Source organism: Rissa tridactyla, chromosome 10, assembly GCF_028500815.1.
Source record: "Rissa tridactyla isolate bRisTri1 chromosome 10, bRisTri1.patW.cur.20221130, whole genome shotgun sequence".
Taxonomy (NCBI): Eukaryota; Metazoa; Chordata; class Aves; order Charadriiformes; family Laridae; genus Rissa; species Rissa tridactyla.
Window position 1 is genome coordinate 21,429,123 of NC_071475.1, and position 27,838 is coordinate 21,456,960.

General features: G+C 42.8%; 1 protein-coding gene across 1 annotated transcript; it reads left to right on the plus strand.

Moving 5' to 3' along the window:
* The first annotated feature begins 341 nt into the window (after positions 1–341).
* Positions 342–17,984, plus strand: SLC6A1 (solute carrier family 6 member 1). The gene is made up of 14 exons (XM_054216549.1): positions 342–576; positions 1,306–1,437; positions 2,733–2,833; positions 4,581–4,690; positions 4,794–4,926; positions 6,238–6,372; positions 6,490–6,593; positions 6,910–7,034; positions 9,345–9,457; positions 11,512–11,643; positions 12,201–12,303; positions 13,587–13,687; positions 15,729–15,896; positions 17,880–17,984. Exons 1-14 carry the CDS (start codon positions 342–344, stop codon positions 17,982–17,984), a joined length of 1,797 nt encoding a protein of 598 aa, XP_054072524.1.
* Positions 17,985–27,838: the final 9,854 nt, after the last annotated feature.

Below are 27,838 nucleotides of genomic sequence, written 5' to 3' on the forward strand. Positions count from 1 at the left end.
TTCTACTGAGTCACTAAGAAAAAAATCCGAAAGGAAGGGCCTTGTTCTTGGAAGAGACACCCGCGTCGCAAAGCTCTTTCGGCAGCGAGGTCTCCGGTCAACTGGGCGGTTTTGAGTGCCGCTGGAGAACGTCTGAGTGTTGTGTTGTTGTGTTCCGCAGGTGGGTCGGGAAGCGGGCAGGGGGAGGGGAGCGGGTGGCCGCCCCCCGGCGCTGGCGGCCCCGCCGGCCCCGCCGCAGCCCCGCTCCGGCCCCGCCAGCCGCAAAGCTGCTGTCCACGTGGACTGGTGCTGAAATCTCGCGTCCGGCTGCTGCCAGAGCCTCTCCCGCCAAACCCAGAGACATGGCGACGAACGGGACGAAAGTGGCAGACGGACAGATCTCCACCGAAGTTGATGCTTCAATCACCAATGACAAGCCTAAGACCTTGGTAGTCAAAGTGCAGAAGAAGAAGACGGATCTTCCAGACCGAGATACTTGGAAAGGAAAATTTGACTTTCTTATGTCCTGTGTAGGTTATGCCATTGGCTTAGGGAATGTGTGGCGATTTCCATACCTTTGTGGCAAGAACGGTGGAGGTATGTTTGCTGTTTCATTCTTACAACCTCTGATATATTTGTATGTTATAATTCACCATAAAAATTATCAGTAAAACAGAACTTGGTTTTAATAGCTTTTTCATCTGTATAGGTGGTTTTGGGGTTCGGTTTGTTGCGAGGTTTGGGTTTTGGTTTTGTTTTGTTTTTTGCTTTACACTTGTCCAGGAAGGCTGGAGCCATTTTGGAGTGCGGTGCTCTGCTTTGAGGTCTGCTCCGGAGTTTATTCTAACTTCTGGTTGGCTGGTGCTCTTGAACGGCCGTAAGGCATTAGAGCACGTTGCCATCCAACCCTTCAGAGCCCTCTCTTTTGAATTGAGTTTCTGAGAGTATTGCATACAGCTTGTAATACTGACTCTGAGTGTACCATAAAAGGCTAACTTCAGCTGGAAAGCAGCCAGTTCTGGTTAAAACCTGTATGCTATCTGCGTACTCCTGTGATAGATGAAGGCAAAAAAATACAGAGTCTTTTGGATTTTAGCTTTTTACTTAAACAGAAAATATTTAAATGATGAGGAGGTATATTTTTCCCTTTATTTTCACCTCTTGAGATACTGGTTCATAAGTGTACATGTGCTTTCCACTAACTTTATTGAAAAGTTACACTTAGCAAAAAAAGTGGGGGTTTCTTTTTATATATAATAGCGATGGAAACAGTGGAAACTCAGTAGTGTTTTTCCCCACTGTAACAGACTTCTTATTTCTTCTTAGGTGCATTCCTGATTCCTTATTTCCTTACTTTAATTTTTGCTGGAGTGCCACTGTTTCTTTTGGAGTGTTCCCTTGGTCAGTATACATCTATAGGAGGCCTTGGAGTGTGGAAGCTTGCTCCAATGTTCAAAGGTACAGTAGAAATTTGGATTATTTTCCATTTGTTTCCAAGATGCAGAAGTTGCACAAAGTGACAGGGCAGGGATGTTTCTTTATGCTTTCGTATTTTTCCACAAGGTTGTAACTGACAGTTTTGAAACATGCTGGGGTATTATTCATTCCCCATTAAAACCAGCAAGAGTTAGGCATTAGAATCTCAATAAACTTATTTTTGAACTTTAAAAACCTCTATTTTTTGTTAGGAACATACAAAGACTGTTCAAAATAGCATATTAAATCTAGCAATAGCTCTCTGAGCAGTTGTGTAACTCGGTTCACGGCAATTTGGTAAACATTGTTTCTGTTTGAGGTCACAGAGGTTTGTATCTCCTGTTGTTCTTTATTGAAATTCAAAAGCCAGACACTTCAAAGATGGCGATTTCACAACGAATTGCTTAAGACAAGCTCACTCCGTACTTAGATTTTTAGCTAGTTTGAGGTTGCTCGTTGCTAGAGCAGTAGAGTTCTGGACCAGGAGAGGAGCAAGTTACACATTGAGTTATAAATTATTTCACACAGTAGGACTGACAATTAGCATAGGGTGAGCTACAAGTTTGTTTAGACTTATAGGAAATTTTGCATTGGGAAAACCCAAAGAGATGAAAATGTTTCTCACAGGTTAAGTATTTTAATTTTGCTGGAGTTACTGCTGTTGGTAGGGGGCACAATGCAAAGTGTAGACCTTGCTTTGCATTACACTGATTATTTTCAGCACTTCCTTCTGTTTAGTGCCATGTGGCAACTGTCACCAGCCTGAATATTTTAAAATACCCCTGAAGTCTCCATGGGGAGTAGAAGACAAGGCATTCGCATTGTGGAACGCCTGACGTTTCTTTAGTTTGACGTAATACTAAGCATCAAGCACTGTGATCAGCGTACTAAATGGCTAGCAGGTCTTATAACTCATCCTCAATTTGCATGCATCTGCCAGAAGTTTCTGTGGGGCTGCTGTTTCAGAGAATGAGCCGATTTAGCTCTTTGGCCAAGAAGTAAAAAATGCCTGTAAAATCTCAGCAGCAGCAGATGTGACTGCTTACTCCAACACACAGAGAACTGGACACTAAGATTAAGTTTATGGATGACCAAACTATCACCCTAATTAATGGTCTTTTTATAATGGTACATCTAAAATTTTAACTCGGCTTCTACAAAATTTGGTAAATGGTATCTGCCCCATATGTTGTATTTGTCCTTCTGAACTGCAGCTTTTCAACTGACAGGCATTACTGAAAGTTACCTTCTTCTCTATCTTTTTGTTTTCTTTACAGGTGTGGGACTAGCTGCTGCAGTCCTTTCCTTTTGGCTAAATATTTACTACATTGTGATTATTTCATGGGCCATATACTACCTGTATAATTCCTTTACCACTGTAAGTATGTGTGTTGGGGGGGGGCGGTGGGGCGCGTTGGAATTGTTTGTGGAATGTAAAGCAAAGTGATATATAGATAGCTGATTGATCTGTCTCACTGTAAAGGTGTAAGGTGAACACAAAATGCATAGAAATCAGTAGGAGAAGCCGTTTCTCACTAAAGGAAAACTATTTTATAAAAATCCCCCACCCCTTTTTTTTTCTCCACAAGAAATGTAGAACAGAAAACTGTGAGGAAAATATTCTGTTCCAAGAATGTCAGTGGAGAAACATAATAAGAGGTCGTTTTGGTGCCACAGGCTTCTCTTTCTTAACGATTTGCTTAAATTTCCTCATCTTAATCTTCAGAGCCCCAGCTCTTTCATCTGTACTCTTTTAGTTTCACGTCTTACCGGTCTCTGCGCTTTAATGGCCAGCATGGCTGCTTGCTCCTCCGCTTACCTACCAGGCGGCTGCAAGTCACGCTCAGGTGTCGCGCTCCTTGTCCCGGCAATGCCAACGGGAGCAGGAGTGCCCCTTTGCCATTGAGCCCACAGGCCAGTCATTCCCCTCAGAAAAATTCTACTGCATAACTGACTTTTTTTTTTTTTTCTTCAATAGCAGCCACACAAACGCTAATTCTTTGGGAATAGTATCATTGCAATGTGTTTTAATAGTGGAGGGTTTTATTAAAGAAATCCCCATGGAATGGAAGGTTTGATTTGATTAGCTCTGAACTTCCATTCATTGTTGTTACTTTCACTGTTTTCCTTCCTTTTAGCCTTATTTTTAGCTGCCTTTTTTTTCCCCTCAAGGATGATTCATCAGCTGAGTAGGTCTTGTCTGATTTATGGGTTTGGGCCATCTGAGGAAGCATTCTTACATAAGTCTCAGTAATTAATGCATTATTGTTCAATTGTTGTCTCTTCTACAAATTTTATTCATGCTTGCTTGTTCTCGGCTTTAAAGAATTGTCCCTTGACCAAAGTTGCATTAATTACTGTCTGGGAGTGACATGATAAGTTCTTTTTTTATTATCCTCAGATTTGTTATTGATGTGAAAGGTCAGTCATAGTCTGGAAGTGGTGCACTGGCCCATATTAGATGAATATTAACTTCTAATTCCCTCGAAGCCTCTTATCCTTGTATTTAAAACACGAAGTACCCTGATACAACATATTCTGTGAGAGGATTTTCCAAGACTGGCTGTCAGAAGAATATCTAAGCTGTATCTAAATGAGATTCATTCTAATGGATATCGTGTGGAAACAGGTTGTGCTTCTCAGAACTTCTGAAAGATAATGCAATGGACGCGTGTAGAAAATAGAAAGTTTACATTTTTCTAATTGTCCTCTGACCTGAGGGGAAATTGGAAATCTCTGATTTCCAATAATCGTTGCACCTTTATTACCTCTAGTGCAACAAGATGTAACAGGACCTCTAGGAGGTCCTTTCTGCTGCCCTTGTTTCTTGTAGCGCGCTCAATGTGCCCTCACATGCTGAGAGGTGTATCAGACTCCAGGGCGTTTGGGCTGATATATTGAAGAAAGGAAGAAATATTTTCACATATGATTCACACAGTTGATACGGAGGTAAATAACTTATGTGGCAGGCATGCACCCCAGGGAGATCAGTGCACCGCAGAACTCAAAGTATATTAGTTCTCCACTCAACTGTCATTTCTAGTAAGGAGAGAGATACCTGAGGTAAATGCTTACTTTAAAAGTGTTTGACTGTTTAGGTTTTTCTCGCTCTCTTTCTTGAATAGACTCTTCCTTGGAAACACTGTGAGAACCCATGGAACACCGACCGCTGCTTCTCCAATTATACCTTAGCAAACACCACCAACATGACAAGTGCCGTAGTCGAATTCTGGGAGTAAGCTGATAATTTTTCTCTATATAGTTCCTGTGCTTGTTGTCATTCACATACTGTCTTCTGAATTCCTTGTCAAATACACCATTCTGTTGGCTTATTCTAGACGCAACATGCACCAAATGACTGATGGACTGGAAAAACCAGGGCAAATCCGATGGCCGCTAGCAATTACTCTAGCAATTGCCTGGATTCTGGTGTATTTTTGTATCTGGAAGGGGGTAGGCTGGACCGGAAAGGTAAGATTAAAAAGTACTGTAAATACATTTCAAATAAAAATGCCCATTTTACTGAAATATTCTGAAAATTCTTGAGGTAAGAGGCACTGGGGATAGTTTTTCTGGAATAGCTCTGTGAAGTATTTCATTTCTATCTTTCTTGAATTGATATGGCACGGTGTTTTTGAAAGAGCTGGCTCCTCTGTAGCTAGCTCTGACCAGTCTTGGATGGTGTGTTCACTTACAGACTTGTTGGCTTTACCAGGTATAAAATCGCCTAAAGATATGTCTGCTTGTTACTGGGATGAATATTTTAGCTATTTTGGGTAGCAATAGAGCGAGGATGCAGCGTTCTGGCTTCGGTGAGAAGCATGCATTTTTTGCTCCGCCCTTGCTGGGCTTAGATACGCAAGCGCTGAAGCTGTATTGCAGAGAAGAGTCACTCCCTGCTGCCCCACGCTAAAGGAGAGACACAGGTGGCTCTTACCACAGGCGCACTTGCGTGCTGTGCTTCCTGCAGGCTGGCTGGTTTCTGAGTGCAAAATAGAATTTACTAATGAATTAAAGGAAATTACATTATTGACAGACCTTCCTCCAGGAATGAAAAGGCAACAGCATCTGACATCGGCATATACCTCTCTCTCCGCCCCCCCGCAAAATGGCAGGAGGAAATCTTAGGGAATGAAAAGCCACGGTCACGAGGCCTGGTGGCAACTGAAGGCTTGGCTTATAAGATCTCAGGCCTGGTGTAGAGGACTAGGGTGTTTTCACGCTGAAAGAATGAATTGCTAACTTTCGACAAGACAGTTGTGACTGTGACCCACCTCAAGCTACATGTTGAACGTGGCCTAGTTGAGCTCAGATCAAAACATTTCATTTCTCCACGCAGAGAAGGTGGCAAAAAGGGCTGTGTCTTTGGAGTCTGAGGAGAGAGTGTTAAAAATACAAATGCATCTGTCAGAGCAGGGTAACAATCTCACAGATGTTGTTCTACAAGCAGGATAGGAGTACGAGAACCTTCTGTTTTAGGGAGCTCCCCTTGTTGAATACAAAAAAAAAGAAAAGCATCAACCCCTCGTGCAAAAATCTCCTAGCCCAGCAAATTCTAGCTTCAGGGAAGTCAGCCACAGCCACCTCCCTGTGGACATGGTGTTTAGGGAGTTCTGTAGCAGGCACTCCACTTTCCTCACCAAGCTTTTGATAAATGCTTCAATTTTAAAAGTCAGCCTCAGTTGCTGCTAGTGTTTTTAGGGAGCAAACGTTTTCTGAAGTGTTAACAAGCACCGATCATTCTTCCTTCCACACTTACAATGTCTTGTTTCTTCACATCAGGTGGTATATTTCTCTGCTACTTATCCCTATGTTATGCTGCTTATCTTGTTCTTCCGTGGTGTAACACTGCCTGGAGCAAAGGAAGGCATTTTATTCTATATAACTCCCAACTTCAGTAAGCTTTCAGACTCTGAGGTAAATATTCAATCCTTGTAAACAAAAGTTTCACTGCTAACTGTTCACCTTTCAGACATATGACCTGCTCCTCAAGTGCAGAAACAGATTTTTAAAAAAATTATTTCCTGCAATCAGGTTTGGCTGGATGCTGCCACACAGATTTTCTTCTCCTACGGTTTGGGTCTTGGTTCACTGATTGCCCTTGGAAGTTACAACCCTTTCCACAATAATGTTTACAGGTAAGCAGATGACCGCGCATATTACAATGGCACTTTCCCATCCCGGCTGGAGCTGGATTCTGGCTTTCCATGTCCTGTATCGTTAAAATAAAGCGTAGTCTCAGATCTGAATATTAAATGTTGTATCTAACCAGGAATGAGAGGTATAACTGCGTTTACACTAATGGGAGAGACGGTATAACACATACAGCACGAAATGGAACCCGAACTGTGAAATCCTAAATCAGCAGATCTTTCCACAGGGAAAAAGGGTAATATACTGATGACCAGTAGCATTGCTTTACCTACTGCTTACAGCGCCTTACCTTTATTTCAGGGACTCCATCATAGTGTGCTGCATAAACTCATGCACGAGCATGTTTGCTGGCTTTGTCATCTTCTCCATTGTTGGATTCATGGCTAATGTCACAAAGAGGCCTATTGCAGATGTGGCAGCATCAGGTATCCAATATATTTTTCTCTAAGTTGTTCGGTGGCATCAGTTATTTTTTGTTTGTGTGTTGTACCCAGCTGCTTCATGTAACTGTTCAAAATCCCTCCCTCAAAACCTGCCTCAGCTCCCTGTCGTTTCAGTCGCCCTTACTGGTTGCAAAAGGGAGCGTATTGTTTCAGACCTCTCAAGGCGGCACCAGCGAAATCCCTTCATGTGGAGCAGCCTGTCCTAGTGCTCTCAGACCTTTGGTGTGGCGAGTGGCCAGCCAGAGACTCACCCTGGGCAGGTGCAATCAGTGCTAATGAATACTGCTGAGCGGGGGTGCGCTGACAAGAGGTGGCAGCACAGTTATCTCCTCGCTGCTTAGCTGTGACATCAGATCACGGGCCTCTTGCTACTGAAATTCTTAAAAGCAAACTGAGAGGAGGAATGATGGTCATTATGTTTCAGGAGCCAACATTCTCAAATTCAGCTAGGTTTTTAAATTCTTTTTATTGTTTCTGGAGGTTAGGCCCTTTGAGGCAGATCCATTTCTCACCTGTTCAGACCTAACGCTATCGGCCAATTTTATGGGACCCTTTGTTATGAAAGTCATTTTACTCAGGGCAGTAAGATGTCCATGGAAGGATTCTGCCTTTTTTTTTTTTTTTTTTTTTGCAGTTCCTTGTCTTTCTTCCAGATGAAAAAGCTTAAAGTAGCAGAGCAGATGGTTGCCCTAACCCAGCTGGTGTACCAGATACTCATTTAGCAGTTCTGGCCACAGGGAGGGATCTGATAACGGAAAGCTTGGTTGGAAGTCGCTGGTGGACAAAATATGTCGTCTTATACTAGAAAACGCAGCCCGTTGATGATATATTGCCTTAGTTAGAAAAGCAGAGAATTTAAACCCTAAAAATAATAGGGTTTCGATAAACTACACATACAAAGAAATTAGCAAAAAAAAATGATGGTATATACTGTTGTCAAAAAATGCTCTGGAAAGCCGGTGGTGTGTGAAATAAGCTTCTTGGATTTATGGATTTGATGCAGATGTAACTATATGAAGACTACACCTGCAAACAAAACAATATTTTTATATCATATTAAGCTCCTAAATACATTTTAAGGTACCTAAGATAATAGACTTTTCAAAGATGCGCACGACCTGCTGTGGCCAGTAATTGCAAAGGATATTTGGAAATTTGACCTTTTAATTAAGGCTTCTCTTTCTCCTAGCAAGCTCAGAAACATGCTTTTTTTTTTTTTTTTTTTTTTTTAGCAGCATGAGACATGTTGTTTTGCAATCTTTTATACAGCTTTGTAAAACAAACAATATTATTAAAAGCCGTAGCTGCCTTTTGGTGGAACGTGTAACAGAGTAAAATTAAGTACATATTTATCTCAAATGTATTTTGCTTTCACTACTGCCATTTGGCAGGCATTCCAATCGTAGCCGCTATCGCTGGCAAATAATTGTTTCAAAAGCTGCATTGCATTTACTTTGACAATTCTGATGTCTAGTGCCAATCCTTGATTTTCAATAGGTTTGAAATCTTCAGTAGGTTCGACAGCTATGGATGTCCAACCAATTATCACAGACAGACTTACTTTTAATGAAAACTGAAAAATCGGATACCCCCCTTAGGTGATGCACGCTGATTTTATTTCTGTGATTATTTAGTTTCCTCCAGGTTTCACTCTTAACCTGACATCAGCTGGTTTCCAGCCATGCTGTGACAACAAAAAGAGCTCCTTCTTTTTTAATAAGAGTTTATATTCTCCTTCCAACACTGTGCCCCCATCAGTAGTTAGTAGGAACACAAATGGAAATGTACGTTTTAAGGTAACTAGTGGAATGGAGTAGAAAATGGGAATACTGTAAATGCTGGAAAGTGTCTTCTCCGTTTCTGAGCTGTCTTTGTTTCTCTTCTGAACTACTTGGTGCAAAGCAGAGGATTACAGCTCTCAGTAACGACTTGAGAGGCAGAGAAAGCCGAGCGGTGCCTGGCGATGTAATGCTAGCCAAGGATCACAGTCCCTCTCTCTGCTGTACAAAGGGGTCTCTCAGGAGCAGCTGCTGAACTGCAGCTAGTATTTTGCTTGCATGGGTGGGTGGTTTTTGTTTGGGTGGGTTTTTTTTGTTTTGGTTGGTTCATTTTAAAAGCAAGATCCATTCACTGACTTCTTGGCCAGTGAACGCTGATTAAGCTCAAATCCCTGGTTAGATGCTGCATCCGTGGCTGAGTCATTCAAATAAACCTAAACCCTATCAGCAGAAGCAAATAATCACAGTGCCCAATTGATAACATTGACATTTTCTCTCCTTTTTCTCCTACCAGGCCCTGGACTGGCATTTCTGGCTTATCCAGAAGCGGTGACACAGTTACCAATCTCTCCTTTGTGGGCAATACTGTTCTTCTCCATGTTGCTTATGCTTGGAATTGACAGTCAGGTAAAACTGGTGTAAAAATCAATAATGAAGACAAATTTTCTGCAACTGTGTGGTTGGCCTCCTGTGCATTCTGCACTGCCAGCTGTTAGTGGTGCAGACTGGTTTCTGGAACAATCAGATAAATAACTGGAGGTACTAAGGAGAAGAAAGACCCAGAGGTTCAGAGAGCCTGGGATAGTCAAAAACTGATTCTAAGACACTTTTTCATGAACTATTGGATGCATATACAAAATGTACAGAAAATTTATTCTGCAGACAAAAGGAACTTTCTTTGAAATCTTAACTGTTCAACCACAATATTAAAAATAGCTTTGCAGCGTTCATCGATGTAGGAGACACTGGGAAATGCTTTACAAGGCTTAGACGCCACAAATGTTTCTGAAAGGCGGCTTCAGAACTTACCACATGGAGCAAAAAGCTGCAGCACACGTTTCATTTTAAGCATATGAATGTCTGGAGCGAATTCAGGAGGCAGTGGGGTCATTACTGAGGCCATTCTGCATTTTAGCGTATTCTGAAATCAATTCCCAAGGGTAAGGATCAGGACTTTACTGGGTCAGGCCTTAGCTAAGAGTTACAGGTGGTATCTGACAACTGGAAGGTAATGGGAAGGCACAAGCTAGAGGTTTTGCAAATCCAAATAAGATATTTCTGCAGAGTTACTGTCTAGATTAAATAATTAAATAAAGAAATAATTAAGTCATGTTTATTGAAAAACAAAAAAAGCACACAGAACAAGAAAAAGCACTCTACGTGGTAGAAAGGACTATGTCCGACAAAAGCATTCGTTAATCAGTAATAATATTAATACAGATAGCAACCATACTGTAGGCACTACAGAAAGCCCCCGTCTTATTTTGCAAAGCGTACTTGGAGGACTGTGTCAGGGAAGTCCCTTCTGCCTGCTGAGATGTTTCGTCATTTGTATGTGCCCAGCTGTCGGCAGATGTGTTAATCTACTCACAGTCAGCTGCACCTTCCAGGCGCTAGCGCAGCCTTCACAGCACATAAAGGAATATGAGAATTACCAGCCTCTCAGTAGAGAAAATCCATCATTTAAAATAAATCCAAGTTGACTTCAGCCTGTGAATCAAACTACAAAAAGACCAAGAGGGCATTTTATCCTGTTAGGTGAAAGGAAGCTGGAAACGTATGTTTTCTATTTCTTTGTTTTTCAGTAAGCTTCAGGCTTGACATGAAAACCTCTTGCTCAATCTAGGGGGAAACTACTGTGAAATTAATTGGGTCAAAAATATTCTTGAAAGAGCTTGTCTCTAGGCAACTAACAGCTGAGGAAGGTAGTCTAATATTATTAAAATGAATATATATCTACAGGCTGTCATGCTTTTTTCATTTTCTATCAGTGAAACGTTTCATATGCTATAATATATAGGAACTAAATCTGTTGGTTAAATTCTGATTGCATTGCTGGAAATTAATAAAAATTTACATACATCCTGTTTTTCATTTTTTCAGCCGTCATCATGACAACATTTATTTTGAATATACAGTAAAAATCTGAAGTATGGCCATGCTTTCCATTGGGAAGACCGCATCCTCAGCATTGACTTTTCTGGGGATACAAAAAGTATTTGATTTATAACACATGAGAATCAATCCTGTGTCCTTAAGCTTCACTCTGAAGCACAGATCTGCTTACACTTTTTGCGTCTGTTGGCTTTCGTGTATGTGAGTAAATCACAGAAAGGAGAAGCGTATATTTTTGAAGGATCTAGGGGTTAAAGCCTTCAACTGTAGGTGTGTTGCCTTCTATCACAAGAAAGAGCACTTTATCTTTCTAAAGCACATGCTGTAGTTCATAATTTGGAATTATGAGTGTTTTCCTAGCTGGAAATCTTTTTGTGGAAATCTTTTTAGACAGAACTGAGGGTATTCCGAAGCCCTGCTTCCACTGAAGTCAAGTGAATTTTCATTTATCATTTACTGGATGCAGCCTTAGGCCAGTGATGAATAGGACTGAAAACCCCTCCCCTCAGTGTAATCCTGCTGCTGTAGTGCATCGCGTTGTATTTTATTTCTAACTTTACTTGCAGTTCTGCACTGTGGAAGGATTCATAACAGCTCTGGTGGATGAATTCCCAAAGTTGCTGCGCAATCGAAGAGAAATCTTCATTGCTGTTGTATGCATCGTTTCCTATCTGATAGGGCTGTCCAATATTACTCAGGTACGTTCTGGAGAAGAAGGTCATCGTATGCCTGACATACAGCACCTGTTTTATTTCCCCCTTCCCCCACCCCAGCCAGGAGTCACTGCAAACCAGTGAAGTGGCCGGGATCTATCAATCATCGACTTCAGGCAGCAGACATTAACTTCTAAGAGTAAAATGCCTGTAGCGCGTGGATGCAGTGATGTCTTCATGGGTCAGGTGACAAGAAAATACACATCTCCGCAGTCTGTCTGACAGTCCAACCAGTGGTACCTGGGGATGTTCTCCATTGCTTCCTGCCATCTACTAGACTGCAAACTATTTCAGGGAAATAATTGAATTATTGAACAAAAAGGAGTAAAGGCAAATCAAATCAGTTAATTGAATTCTAGCAGTAATGTAATTTTTGTCAGTATTGACCTCAAGTGTTGTAAGACTTTAACCCCTGTTAACTTTAATTAATTTACATTAATATGTCCCTAACCTATTTGCCACTGTTAGTTTGTAGCTTGCGTTTTAATCTGTCTTGAAATTAGAGTCCTTACTATTTAACACTTCCTTCTTATATATTTTAGGGTGGAATCTATGTATTTAAGCTTTTTGACTACTACTCTGCCAGTGGAATGAGTCTCTTGTTCCTTGTATTCTTTGAGTGCATCTCGATATCCTGGTGCTACGGTAAACAACACGGTTTTTATTTTTTCCACAAGTTTTGCACATCAGAAGGATACTTCATCTACTCATTTGTCTTTTGTGCGTGCACATGCTGGGGGTGGAACTGAAATTGGCCTTGGTTTGTATGCATGTAATTCTACTGAGAACTCGAAGTTGGCTTGTGGAAGGTACTTCTTAAAAACACCCTGCGTATAAGCCTGGAGGTCATTAGACGCCAAGTGTTTCAGAAATACTTACTCTGAATACACTATTCGGAAATAGGTGACATCTCCCTCTTTTTTTCCTGTCCCTCTTCCTTGGAAAGCCTGGATCTTCAGAGGTGTTAGGTACCGCTGTTCTCAACATAATGACTTTGGTCTTTTGGACTTCATAACAATTCATTTCCAGAAATGACTCAGTCACGCCAGGATCTTGCAGTGAGAGCCAGGCTCCTTGGTCCGTTATATCTTGTAATTGCCCTAAAACACCCCGAAGTCTGGACTGACAAGCTCTGGGTATAAAGATTAATGAGTATGTATCATATTCTTCCCAGAGTATTTGTGCATTTGACCTTAGTTTGTTCTGCGTTAGCTCATCCAAGGACGGACTCCCCTGATTACTAAGGCACTTCTGCTTATATTACCAAACTGGTTCAGACCAAGATAACTGGAGTCTTTCTCCTGCCTTTTCATGGGCTTAAGAGGACGGAACAGCATTTTATAGGGGAGAGATACTGCATATGAATCCAGCAAATGCAAATGGAAAAATACACCAGCTAAAAAATGAAGAAATCAAATACAAAGTTATAAACAATATGATAGACGTATCTTCTAGATGATGGAGCGCTGGTAGGTAGCAGCAGAAGGGCTACTCTTTGATTTCATATGCAATCCTGCATGTATGTGGTGTGTGTATACCCACACGGAGTGAAGCCGGTTAATAATGGATTTTTTTTTTTTAATTTAATTTAATTTGTAAAATATTATTCTAAATCTCTCATTCTAACAAGACTTAAGAGTTTAAATTAACCAAGGGCAATTTATTGCATCTGACCTTCAGGTGTACAGAATTCCTCATCCTTTGCATTGGAATAGGTTTGCTGGTTGGTAATTCATCAATTAGGAAGTGGAAGAATAAGAACAATTGATTCTTGGTGCTTCTGAGTTTGCACATTTCTTTCCCATTCAGATGGGTTTTTGGGGTCGGTATAGAGCTTCCAAATATACCTCATCATTTATGACAGTGTCTCTCAAACCCGATTCAATCGAAAGCTCTCAATCTGATATGTTTCTTATTTCCACGTTTAGGTGTTAATAGATTTTATGACAACATCCAAGAGATGGTGGGATACAGACCCTGCATCTGGTGGAAGCTCTGCTGGTCATTTTTCACTCCTATCATTGTGGCAGTAAGGAACAAACTTTTATTATACGATTCAAAGGATGTAAATGAGGTGGCCTATGTACTGCAGCATTGTCATTTCCACCCCCGCAGGCTCATATTAACTCTGACCTCATTCCTTTTTTAAGGATTTGAGCAATTCCATTGAAGGCAATAGGCAAAACCCAGTGTCATTAGAGGAAGCCCGTGCCCTAAGAAAAGCAGCCTGGTGCAATTTCAAGACGTGTATTAGTTCTCTGGAAATGGCAACTTGTCAAGAGTTTGATTAGCAAAGAGAGAAAACTGTAAGAAACAAGTTTTGACCATTTCTTGCATTCTTACATAAAATCTAGCAATCTCTCTAAATTTTCCATATACACAAAATGAACGGAATTCCTTCACAGGCACTATTCTGGAACAGACTAGGATTATAAACCGATGTACCTAGTTTATACTAGGTTGCTACTGGTTTTTGTGGCAAGCCTTGCAAGGATTTTGTGCACTGGAAACCACACTACAGTCTTTTTCTGCTTTTAAGCTTCATTTATTATTTGAAATAATAAGCAAAGTAATGTAAATTTACTATGCATAATGTAGGCAACCCAGCTGCAATGTAAAAAACTGTCATCAAGTAGACACTATGACACAACACTTCCCACTCACTGCTGTTCCTCTGATATTCCCATATAGGTAGCCCAAGGCCATAGAAAAGCAAACAAAGAGCACTAAAGAGAGCCACGGAAATGTGTTTATACTGAGGGTTCCTTGATTCATCTCTACCCAGATGACGAAGGGTTTCATGTTCCTGAAAACAAGCATTCAGGAAGGCATAAAAAATGCATTTTGTTTATTTCAGTGATATAGTAGGAAGACAACCGATACTGTATATACAAACTTAACGAGATTCCTCCTGTCTCGTAAAGTCTTCAACAGAATTTGTCATCCAGTGCAAGTTCACAGGTGGTGATGACATGCTAATAAAATCTGGGAATATGTTCTGCACAAGGCCTGAACCTGGGATCAGAACGAGCCTCCTTCTTTGCTGGTTCGGTTTAGCAGGTTTCCCTGACACGGGCTGTTTTAGACATTTGAAACAGGACAGGACAGGACAGGAGTCTTCCTTGGGAACTTAAAGGAAAAACAGAGTATTTGCAGGTCATCTCTTTGAAAACAACACAAACGCAACCCCCAGGTGCTGCTGATCAATGGTACCGTATACATGTGTATGCAGGTGTTATTCCCCAGGACTCCCATCCTTCCCCATAGCCCCCTTCCCTCTGATTTTGTGCAGGTTATCTGAGGACTCTGCTAGTACCAGCGAATATCCCGTACCAGCATACCTGGATAATCTGAGATGCAGGTTATGTACGTCAAAATATAGTGTTAACTTGAAACAGTAATTTTGGTAAGAAGCTTCTTGGGAAACTAAACTATCTCCTCATCTCTTGTTATTGTAAAATTGAATTTCCTAAGTTTGGTTATACAGCCAAATCGTTAGCCACTTACTGAACCGCAGGTTCCATTCTGACCGCCCTCATTTTCCGTGACGAGTTTGTTCAGAGGATCTGAACGATACCAAAGCCCCTGGGCCAAGCACTCTCAGGCGCTGGTATTAGAGAGGTCGGTGCAGAGCCAGGCTTTAAAGAACATTTCTTACTGTCCTAGAGCCTCTAGGAGCCTGTTGCTGACCAGTACAGTAGAGCTGTACTGATACTATTATTCCAATAAGAAATTTCGTGGACACAAACAAACAAACAAGCCGGTTCACAGTTTCAGAACTACAGTTCAGTTATTGACGCATTCCCACACTGGAGGTTAAGCTAGCAGGAAATCAGTCGGTGCAGTGGGCTGGCATTTGCCTGTTTGCCCAACCTCCATCGGGAAGGCTGACCCGCAGGCCCCATCCACAGGCGAGCGCCCAGCGGGCACCACCAGGGACCAAAGGAACCCTTTTCTCCTTGCCTGGATGCCAAGGCAGGCTTCAGGTCCAAGTCAATCCAGAAAAAATTCCTGAATGCAGAACACTCTGGAAATCTCATCCAAATCTTCTTTTCCGCTGTATTTTGCAGGGAGTGTTTATCTTCAGTGCTGTCCAAATGACTCCTCTCACAATGGGAAGTTACGTTTTCCCAAAATGGGGCCAAGGGGTTGGCTGGTTCATGGCCTTGTCTTCTATGGTGCTGATACCAGGCTATATGGCATACATGTTTCTAACCCTGAAAGGCTCCTTAAAACAGGTAAGTCCCTGTTTTTCCTGACTGCATGATTCCATCTTGTGAGACCTGTTCACACTGATCAAAGACTGCCAGGCAGCTATTTTCTACTCTGCATTTCCTGTGGCCTCACTTGCTTAGGCCAGTTATTTTGGCATCGAGATGAAAAACATCGAAACAAGTACCAAACAGACAAAGCAAAGGCAGTGTCTCTACCATCTGTTGTGAAACGTAATTCGGCACGTTAAATGTGGTCCTTATCTCTGGGCTTTGATGGTTCCAGATGTTTTGCATCCCAGCTCCTTGCACCTAGAAAACAAAGCAGCGGTTTACAAAATATGTAAATATGTCCTTACTAAGGCAAGACACGCTGTCACGTATCAAGGCTTTAAGGAACTGGAACGAGACTGAACCCATGTAACTTTTGGTTTCCATGAGTCCGCTCACAGTGACTCTCTCTAGCATCTCCTCGCAATGCCATCTCAGATTTGAGCTCCTGTTCTGCATTTCCCCTGTTCTAAGTTACGATGGCTCCTTGTTCTGCTGCCACTGAGAGAAAGGACATGTAAAATCACATTTAATGGTTACGCTGCACTTCCCTTTAGTCTTTACGTAAGGCATTTCTATGAACAGTTACTTCATGAACAACATTAGTGGCCTTTTTCTCATTGCACTGCGCTCTTAGCTCCTCCCTGATTCCTTATTCCATCTGTTAAAAGGAGATGACGCTTCCTATGTGAGAGCGCCGTTGTGTGGCTTAAATCCATTTTAAGATCTTCAGAGAAATGCTGCTAAAGGAGTGCAAAATGTTAATAAGGTTACTGACCGCACACTGTTCAGTAACTACGTACAATTGCCATACTTGATGGGTTTTCTTATCCAGCTGCATCCTCAGTTTTCCCTCTCCATCCAATAATCTCATTCTGTGTGCAACAGACACTTCTTCAGCACACATATTGAAACATATATCTCTGTCCTCTATGACTGTGGGAACGGAAGACTGTCAAAATGAATTTGTCAGAATTTCTGGAATATTCTAAAATCAGCTGACAGAGCCATCTTTGCGAAGGGACAGATGAGCTTAAGTAGAATTGACGAGTAATGCCTCATGAGTTGCTCAGATCTTGATCCAAATATTTGTCTTCAGCAAATTTCAAAAGACTTAGTGATGCTTCAAAGAAGTCTACAAAAAAATTTCTGTGTTTCCCCCCGCCCCTCGCTTGTTCTTAGCTGCTATGTTTTGAGTATCTTTCCCTTGGTCTTATGGAAACATTTGCGTGCAAAGGCAGAATTGTTGCTCTGAAATGCAGCTGCTTCTTGGGCAGAGTTGTATAAGACCTCAGTAAAAGTTCCTCCTCTCAGTCTTGCCGTGGTCTCATTTTTGAAAGCGTTGACAAATGCTCACTAGGTAACAGGAGGAGCTCGCACCACTCACAGGCTTTGAGGACCAAACCCGGGCTCTTTCTGGCTGTGAACGTGAGCTAGGCAGGTAAGCGTCAGCAACGGAGAACACAGAAGGACTAGAAATAAAATATCTTAAATACAACTCTACTTTACCTCCTGTATCCTTGGAGGCAGTAACTCTCAGAAGCTGCAGCCAATACTCTCTGGTCCCTTCTGCTCCCGGGGAGGGTCACCATCACCTCCGTCCCCACTGCAAACAGGCAGCCTCTGCTGGAGCTGGGGGCTCTGGGCAGAGCCGTCCTCTCCTGCCCCACGCCGCAGGCTCCCCTCCTTTCTTTTCCCTAGACGTGATCAGTTAATGCCTGGTGGCATCTACCATTTTGCATGTGGTCTTTCAACGCCTACTGTCATGGTCGGAACACAGCTAAAACTGGGGTTAGGATACGGGACTTAGGGTCTTTTGGGGCCCTTAGGAGACAGACAGTATTTGTCATTGAGCTTCCAGTGCCCCAACGGAAGTGCTTAGGATTGCCTTTAAAACAAAAAAGTAACCTTAGAAACAGTATTTTGATTGCCTCAGATTGATTGTTGTTCTTTAAACAGCGCATCCAAGTAATGATTCAGCCAAGCGAAGACATCGCTCACCCTGAAAACGGGCCAGACCAGGCCCAACAGAGCAACTCTGCGAACAAAGAAGCCTACATCTAAACTTCGGTGTTGTAAAAGTACCAATACCACTCCAGAAAAACAAAAAATATGGTTGAATATGACCACAAATTTATGTCTGAGAATATAATTACCTACCTCTAGTGGCAAAAAAAAAAAGAAAAAAAAAAAGAAAAAAAGAAAAAAGGTCATCTCCACTCTAAGGGAATCGCCATGGGTATGATCCAACCATTGCGCGAGCTCAGATGTTGACAGTGTTCTGTGTTCTCTGGCAATCCACAGACTGTTAATGTTTTTATCCTTTCACAATAATAGTTGCATATCTTGGAATTTGTAAATTGATGTGCCAAGACCTTTTTAATCTACCTTTTAGCACGACTATTTGAAGTTTTGTGCTGCTGATTTTTAGTAGTTTATCAATATTTCTTACCGCTGAATCCCAAGACTGTTATTTCTGACTTTGCAGGAGTAAAATTAAGTTTGGAATTGTTTTGTACAAAAAGAACGAAGTATTTTGTAAACAAGTGATTTCCAGTGAAAAAGTCTGCCCTTAAAATTTGCTCCAGTTGAGGCCATTTGGGGGGGGAAGAGACTTCCTTCAGTTACCAGCAGACACAGCCTTTATCAACATTCCTAGTGCAAATTAAATTACACGGCTGTCGGTGGCAATACGGCACAGAATGGCCGTAAGCGCTGTCTGCACTCTGCCTTTCAGGATAACTTTCCAACAAGACCGTAAATTTGTTTAAAAAAATATATACATCCTATTTCTTATAGAAAGAACATATCTTTGTGAATCAATACTACACGAATCGCAGATGTTAGAGGCAAATACATGACTTCTAACTTTTTTAGCAAAATGAGAAGTGATATCCAAGAGCTCTTACAGATTCCCAGGAGTAAGAGAAATACAAAGACTCACAATTGAGGCTCAGGCTTTTGTTATGCTGTTATTATTCTACTATTCTTGCATTGCCACCAAAATAGAAACCAAATCAATGGCTTAAAGATTGAAGCTTATCCTTGTAATTCTAATTTAGGGTTTAATTCACAACTGTTCTTTTTAAGCCGTTAAAGGACTTCAACGGCTTCTAATAAGCAAATTATAAAATATGGATCATTAGCACTTTGAAAACAGTTTTGGTTTTATTTGCATATTATTTGTGGCGATGAAGGCATGAGGGAAAGCAATTTCAATAATATATAAAACTCTCCACTCTGGGCTCAGTCCGCATGTGCCGCGTAGCTGGAAAGGCCGTGCCGCTGACGGAAGCTTTTCCCTGCGTGGCAAATGCAGAGATTAGCCCTGGCCGGTATCTCTCCTTTGGCAGCTATTTGACAGACACGGAGGATTATGGAGAATGCAGTAGTGATGTTTGATTGTAAATGACTGTGACAGAACTGTGCAATGAAACATGCTTTTCAGCAAATTTTTGTGCAACGTACAATGTTAGATAGCACAATTTATGTAGAACTACTACGTGAAAAACATGTTAACTGTGAATGTTGGGTTTTTCGTTGTTTTTGTCTGAAGGTGACAAACATGTTCTTGCAATAAGGTATTATTCTCAGAATGTCAAGCACATTATTGTAGAAATAATATATATATAAAATACACATGTATTTCAAACTACATCATAAAATCTCAGAGTACGTTTGGTAGATTCTAAACCGTTTCATACATAGATCAATTGTAAAATATTACGAGATCTAAACTACATCCTAAACGGCTATAGCTGAAATACAGAAGTCCCGTAAGTCTTTGGGATTTAGAGGAAAACCGTACATCCTCCACAAACATGACACATGATACATACACATTCTAATTGTGGATTTCATTAGACTAAGGATAAAATTTCCAACTTTCTCTTTCTTGTTTAATGTAATCAAGTCCCATGTTGTTCTAAGAAAAATACAGTATTTAATGTTTGATTGTAAACACTTAATGACAGATGTTTGACCGACCTGCTCTTTAGCAAAAAGCTGTACAAACGTATCATAGAGCACAAACTAGTGTTGTAGAACTACTGTGTGTAAACTGTGAATAGCTGTATCTTTTTTGTAGTACTTGCCCTGAAAAAAAGATTATTGTATGATCATATATGCTTTTTGCAATAAGGAAATATCTGAACACCAAGCAAATCTATCTCTATATAAAAATATATATGTAATATATACATATTCAAAAATATATACAGAGCCTGTTTAAAAGAGTACAGTATTATTTAGTAAATTGCAACCTGTTCTATGGACCAAATGTAAAATATTTATAAATTAAGATGCATTTTAAATGTCTATAAATGGTGTCATAATTAAAGCACGATTGTTATGTAAGTTTCCAAGAGTTTAGAGAAAAAAGAATAAAGGTTATATTATACATTAAATTCACAATTTTGTGGTCTTTCATTGGACAAAACCAACGTGTGTTATTTCCTGTGAAGCAAGTCCTAAATGTTTCATATATTTTTATATATATTTAAAATATATCCTTTAAATGCCAAACTGCTGTATCACACTTGTGATGTGTATCATTGATCCATAATGCTATTTCTACAGTTTAGTTCCCGTGTGCATACCGTATACAGAAAGCTTAAGAGGTTAACAGCCCTACCCAGCACCCTGCTGCTTTACCACGCCTGGTAAGCCTGGATTTTAAACTACATGTTCCTCAGGTGATGCTGATGGTTTGGGGTGTGAACTGCAGCACCTGAAGTCACTGATTCCTAAGCCCTTACTGAGGAGGGAACCAGCCAGGCTGAAGCCAAGGGGCTGATGAAACAGTGGCCTTATACTAAACGGACAGGTGATACATATCTACCAAAAAAATCACTCTTCTCTCTATCAGCTGCCATTAAAGTGCGGGAGGATGTGGAGCAAGTCACAGAGCCGTCTGCCTTACACCTGCATCTGTGCAATACTGCTGAGGAGCTGAATGCTGCTATGCTCGGCATTTAATTATCTAACTATAAAATTGGAGCAGGACATCATGCTGGGAAAGAGTCTAAGCAATTTAGAGAGCGTGATTAGAATTGAAAATGCTCCTGATAGAAGCGTCTAAAATCATAGACCTCAAATTCAAAATGCTGACCTTAGAAAGGAGCACTCAAATGTACACGTCAAGGCGACGGCAGATCCTTCTCCTGCCTTTAAAAAAGGCTGGGGAGGAAGGACGGGAGCACATAGGGGAGATGACAGATTGTTCTGGAAATGGCGAGGAAGGAGCAGGTTTGATGCTTTTCAGATACAGGGCAAAATTTCAACAATCTTTAGTTCCTGGGCTTTCTGTACTGTATTGCTGGCTTACTGCTTTTGCAATATATTGTAAGAAAAGGAGGCGAGTTGCGCGAGACACACAGGGGTTAGTGCTGGGTGGCTGGGCAGTGCAAGGGGCAAAGGGAGGCTGAGGAAAAGGAACCCAGTTGAAGGATATTGCGTTAGTGCTGTGATATTTCCATGTTCTCCTGGAGGAATTTTCTCTTGCCCTGCTGCAGAAATCCCAACAGCAATTCAACAAGAAAAATGCAAATGAGGTCACTTCTTCCCTGCAGGACTGCAGGATGCCCTGAGAGAAAGCCATGTCCTTGCTCGTCAGGAGTATGAGTTCAGCTACATGTGCTTTTATTCTAAAATAGCACTGTGTTGCTTTTGGGTTGTTTTTTTGTTGTTGTTGTTGTTTGTTTTAAGCCTGCTTATTTCTGTTTCGTTCTGCTCAGGCCACAACAGCATTATGACAATTAACTATGAACGTTACTCAGCTCCCCCCGGGAGAGGCTGGTTCTCAGGGGCCGGGTTATGCCCAAAGGCATGGCTACGGGTTGAGGTGCAGACCGTGGGCTCACGCTTACCGTACCTGGAAGTAAGCTCGGGGTAGCGCCTCCCGCCTGCCAGCACCTGGCAGAGCTGCACCCACGTCTGGCACCGGCCGTGGGACCCGGCTGGGAGCAGCACAAGGGCATTGAGCTGAACCATTCCGACACTCCTGGCTCAGTCCCGTTCCCTTCAGGAACGATTCCCAGTGAAGAGGAGACTGAAGTCCATTGTACTGCTGCCTGCACACAGAGACAGACGGACACGATGAGGAAAGCAACAACATAAAAGCCTATTTCCCAGGAATCCGAACCAATCGCCTCAAAACTGAGCGTGAGCGGAGGCAGTTGCCAACCAGCTGTAGCTGCTGCTCCTCCCTTAGTGTGCGTGAGCCTGCCAGGCTACCACAGTCACCAGAGAGAGAGTGAGTGTGTGTGTAAGGGCTCGTGGTGATTCCTGCACCACCTCCTGGTCATTGCCCATCTCTCCACCACGTCTTCCTCTCCGCTCCTGGTAGCCACAGTGGCTCTCAGAGGGGCAGGTGTAATTTACTCCTCCTGCAGGCAGACGAAGCTGGACAGAAAGTGATGACAAAGAAAAAGCAGAGCAGTCTATCTTCACGCCAAGTGGTGCTTACTGAATACAAAGATGTTTAAAATAAAACAGAAAAGAAGTGGGTGACAGGCGGGAGTTTACTCGCATCAATTTTTCCTGGTTTTTCTCCAGTCTAAATATGCCTCACTTCCCCTCTCCTTCCTATGAAGTAGAAAAGAAAAAGAAAAAAAAAAAGATCAGCGGCCAAAGGGGAATTAACCAGGGTAAAGTGAAACATACGGTTAGTGTCTCACACACCCACCCCCCCCAACACCCACCTCCCCCTTTACATTCATTCATTCAAGAATTGCCCCCCTTTTAAAATTTATGAATTGGTGGGGGCAACTTACACAATTTTGCAACTTAACATCTGATTATTTTCTCCCCCCAGGTTTGTAAACAGTCTCACGTTAAAATCAGTGGCAAATTATTCAGTGATTATTTCTGAATATCACGGGGGCTGAAGTAATCTGGTGAGTTATTTGTGAGTCATAAGTACACGATGGTGCTAAATGTGTCCAACGCTGCCTAAGAGCAGGCCGGGATGGCTCAGGCATTGTCACCAGGCCAACAATTAATGTGTTTTGCCAGCACTGGTGCTTTAGTCGTATTGGAATAGCTGCCTTACATATCTTTGGCAGTAAGTAGCTGAGAGGTTTTTATAAACATGTTAAAGTAACAGGGAGTTTAAGAAAGCCAAAACGTACAAGTTAGTTAAGTTTTTGTCTGGCGTCTCCCCCCCACTTCACCAAACTGGACACCCACTTAGTGCTGGGAGGGGACTAAAATTGAATGGAACAAGTCGCTGACTCAATGCAATTTCTGCTCATTATAATTATTCTAAAGCAACCTGGGAACATCTAAACAAGTTTAACATAAAAAAGCCTAGGAGGCTAGTGTTAGTCTAAAAGATGGCTTCCCAGACATGACTGACACTATCATCTACTAACAGTACCGTACGCAAACACACAGCCGCTTTCACATCCCAAGCCTCCCAGCGGATGACTAGCTATCCCCACAGCTAATCGATTAAAATTACCTACAGCCAGGCCTTTCACCCCCTGCTCAGGTGGCAGGAGCAGTAACGCCCGTTCAAAGCAGCAGCTTCTCACCAGCAGCCGTCCCCACCAGCGCCGGGGCTGCTCGGCATCGGCCACCGCGGCAGAGCGGCTTCTGCCCCGGGCTCTGCCGGTCATTCCTGAGACCCAGCTGCGATTCCTGCCGCCCCTCCGGGCACCACCCCGCGGCTCCCCTCTGGAGCCCCGTGAGCACAACCTCTGTCCCGACACACTCAGCTTCTGAAGCAGGAAGCCAATAAATACTTGCTCCTGTATATAAAGCCATTTGGTGTTGCAGGAATGGAAACAGCTACCCTGGAATGACTGAGGAGCGTTTTGATGAAGATCTTCTATGAGTAAAGCAATAAATCTCTCTCTGAATATAAGCCAGAGCGTCAGGTTGTGTTAGGGAATTATTTCTAGGTCATTTCAGTTCACTGCGCTGCGCTGCAACTATTTCGCTGAATGGATGACCAAAATAATTAGTCAAAACAGTGGAGAGAAACTCCAACTCACACTGTAGGCAACTAACTTTGCCCTAAAAGTGACAGAGCTCAGCATTTTTTAACCTGCTCTTTTCCAGCTGTCACGGAGCAGCAGCGCATGCCCTTTCCTGCTGCTCTGTCCCCAGATGCGCTGCTGGTCCAGGGGGATAAGGGTGACCTTTCCCAGCCTGCTTGCTCCTGCTGCCAGCAAGCTGTATCGTGACAGAACTTGCCTGTCAGGAGCTGCTTCAAAATTACAAAATTAGACTTGGGTTTTGGTTAAAAAAAAAAAACCCACCCTACCTCAATCCTCCAACTCTTCTCAGAGTAAACAAACCCCTCCTTCCATTCCACTCGCCACTGAAGACACGGAGCTTCCAACAACTGACCCAGTGAGCGATCCGGGCCAACGGCCCGTCTGACATAAGAAAGTGCAAGCTGGGAACAAGCCAGAAAAGAAAGATTTGTTCTTGCACAGCTGAAATCTTCCCCGTTACAGCTTTCCCGTGGGCAAGGCCTGCAGGGAGATCTCTGGAGAGCCACAGCTGAATTCCTGCGCTTCAGGGAACCGCTCCATCACCTACGTTGAACTGCTTCATTTCCATTATTAACTTACAGAATAAGCGCCGAGGCATGGCTTTAGCAGTAAATATGACATTGCACAATGTGCACACTAAGGTAAAATGGCCAGTAATTAAGACATGCCAATGACACGCACCAGATCGTATTTCATCCAGTGTCTCAGGCCACCCCAGCCCGCGCCTGCCCCGTGGCTCCAGAACAGCAACAAACTCAGCAGCGTCTGCAGCAAACGTAAATACACCGACAGCCGAACCCAGCCCGAAACACTGCCATACTCTTCTCCAACTCCCCGCGGTGCCGACTTGACGCTTGCGCTGATCAAATGGGCTCTATTCGGCCCTGCACAGTTTTTCATTTCAAGAATGATGGATTAGAAAAGCTAGTTCAAGGTTTCCAGCTCTGATCAAACAAACGAGTGAGTGAACAAGGTACCGGTAACCTCAAACAATACGTGAAATGCCAGAAAACAGTCCTTTACAAACGAGAAAATAAAGGGGGGAAGGCCTCAGTCAGCTAACAAAGGAGTTAACAAAGATTTATTACAAATCTGCAGTATCTATATTAACCTGTTATACTAGCTTTTTTTTCCTTACTTTACTTTGTTTGGACTGGCAAAGGCAAAGAAAACCAGAGTGCACCGTGACAGGGATTTTGGCCCAAAAGCACTATTTTATGGGACTATTGCTTGGGGGTTTGAGGGGGAAAAACCCCATAGATTTCAATGTCTACAATTAAATAATAAAACGCAAGCTTATAAGCAAACGGTATAATAAAACAAGTCTAGAGAACATTAAGGTACCGATCTACCGGCTTTTCCTGTTGGAGGATGGTAATTGTGCTCAGTTCCACCATTCCAAGGTATTCAGCTGGCACTGTGACACACTCTGTGTGTGTTGCCTTTAAGCTTCTCACTTTCACAAAAAGCTTCCACAAATATGCTCAGAAAAGTTTTTTTCTTAGGTCTTTACAGACGATGTATTACTTAACATTCAATATTTTCTGGTATGTTTTCAGCTCATCCTTTTCCTTTGTAAGTCACAGGCTTCTCCGGGGGTTTCTGGCCTGCTTATTTTGTATTTCCACATTCTGCTTTGATTATCTTATGAAACTAAATTCTCCAAGATTATGAAACTAGGACTAGTGGATGGGGGTTATTTTTATTTACTGCTGGCTTTTCAGGAAACATTCAATTTAAATTCTTCCGAGATAAATCATTGCTATAGGAATGGCCTCATTAGGCGCCTACATTAACACAAAAACGCAAATGGAAAGCACGCTATCGCTCGCACCATCATATTGCCGTCAAAGCGCTGTCCCTTTGCGAAGACGCTTTTTGCACCAAGAGCACATATTCACGTGGCCTGCCCCATCCGGCTTTTTACTGCCTCTTTTTTAGCATGGTTGCTAGCGTAACTTCTGTGAAAGCCACTTTTCCCTTGGCAAAGCCGCTTCCCTGGCGGTTGCCAGCGGAGGGGCTGGGGAGGGGTGCGGGGTGCTCCCGGCTGCAAGGAGCCGTCCTGGGCCACGTGTGCCGGCAGCCGGCGGCTCCCGGGGCCCCGCGTCAGTGCAGGGGGCGAGAGGAGGAGGGAGCAGAGCGCGGCCCACGCTACATTAACCAGGAAAGTTTGGAAATGTAAAACTCAATGGGCTGTCAGAACAATGTTCCTCCAATGCTCTGCGCAGACCAGCATTTTGTCAGCGTAAGTACAAATGCCAAAACTGGCTAAGGCTTCAAACGAGCCACGTACATTTTTTTAGTGACTGATGTAAGTAAGGGGAGACAAAAGAGGAGGAAAATTCATTTTCCTTAAAATCCCTAATAAATACCTGTGCTGGAAAGCTGGGTGGCCCGCAGCTCGTATCTGAGGGTCAGCTTGTCTCTTCAGTGAAGGGAGACGAGTCTCGGCTGAGATCTGCCGGACAACCTCCGCCGCTCACCCTGACCTCGCTCGGGCCTTTTTTGGCAGATGCTGCCCTCACGGGCCCTGGCAAAATCCTCATGAATTTTGAAGGGAAAAGAAAAAAAAAAAAAGTAACTTGTGTGATTGCATTAGTTGTACCTATTTCAACTTGGCCATCATTTCTTGTTACTAAGGCAGTTGTCTATATCTGCCCAATGCAGTTTATCATCATTTCTCACTGTTACTGGAGTGGCCCCGAGGGTCTCTGCTAGGCTAAAATCTCATTATTTCGAACGTTGTTCAAATACAAAGCCAAGAGCAGTACTTTGTGTATTACCTTAGCTTTGAAGATAGAGAAAAAGGTTAATTCACCGATCTCTATTTAACTGTTTATTGTTGCTATGAATAACAAATCCAAGCCCAAGGTACAGCGGTGACCAGCGGACTCCCATGGCAGTGTGACATCCTGCCTGCGGGAGGAGACGTTAAAGGTGACATTTCAATTTCGCGAGCCTGGGCTGCAAGTTGTTCCTCAGAAGTTTCCAGTAATTCCTCCCATGCCTCTATGAGGTGTGTTAACCTACAGCTCCTGAAACCAGTGCTGGAAACCCCCCCGTTACGCTGGTGTAACTCGGTGGAACTGGCCCAAAGGTGTAACGCAAACCAGACAAGAATCCGCCGCTCCATCCCCAGCTCTTCCACAGCGCCGTGGAGAATTCCACAATCCACCCGTAACAGCCAAGACGGCCACCTCAGACTGGGTGCAGCCGCCCTTTCCCAGCCGGGGACGTGCTGGTGGACTGCCCAACGTAATGCAAACGGCGGCATTTGTTAATAAATCTCATCTAAACTTTTTAAAGCATCCTGTCTCATTTTGAGTAAGGCACGTAAGGGAGCACTCGGAGGAGCAGCTCAGCTGGCAAATAAGAGGGACCGAAGAACTCCAATTGTGTGACACGCAGCTGCAGACAGGATCCTGGGTAGTAACTCATCCCCCAGCCCAGTTATTTGACGAAAACTCGTCTCTCTGCAAGCTCAGATGCTGGCTTGCTTTCCATTTCGGGCCCGTCAGAGAGCGCAGGCAGTTACTGAGCAAGAGGAATGAACCACCTTCCCCAAGAAAACTCATCTTAAAACCAAACCCCCCACTTAAAATAAACACTCAGTGTAGGCCAGTAATTAAACCCACTATCCGCTATCACCTGCTTCTTTACATTTGACTCCAGTGCAACGTTCCCCTAACTGCAGACACCACCCACCGACTACACGTCCTGGAAGGCCGCATCCTAACCGACAGGGAAAAGAATATCCTTAACGTGGGAGTTGCTCAGCATCTATTAAAAATGGGCCCTGCCAGGTCCAGCTTCCAGCTTTGTTCTTCAGAGGAATCTTCCCCATAATTTTTCTTCTCCTTTCAAACAGTCCCTTCTGGACAATCTTGCAATTCGCAGACAGGAAATCATCGTCAC

Coding starts and splice junctions, on each gene's coding strand:
- SLC6A1 (XM_054216549.1), top strand. CDS start 342: ATGGCGACGAACGGGACGAAAGTGGCAGACGGACAGATCTCCACCGAA. Junction 1,438..2,732: donor GCTTGCTCCAATGTTCAAAG/GTACAGTAGAAA, acceptor TTTTCTTTACAG/GTGTGGGACTAGCTGCTGCA. Junction 9,458..11,511: donor TGCTTGGAATTGACAGTCAG/GTAAAACTGGTG, acceptor CTTTACTTGCAG/TTCTGCACTGTGGAAGGATT.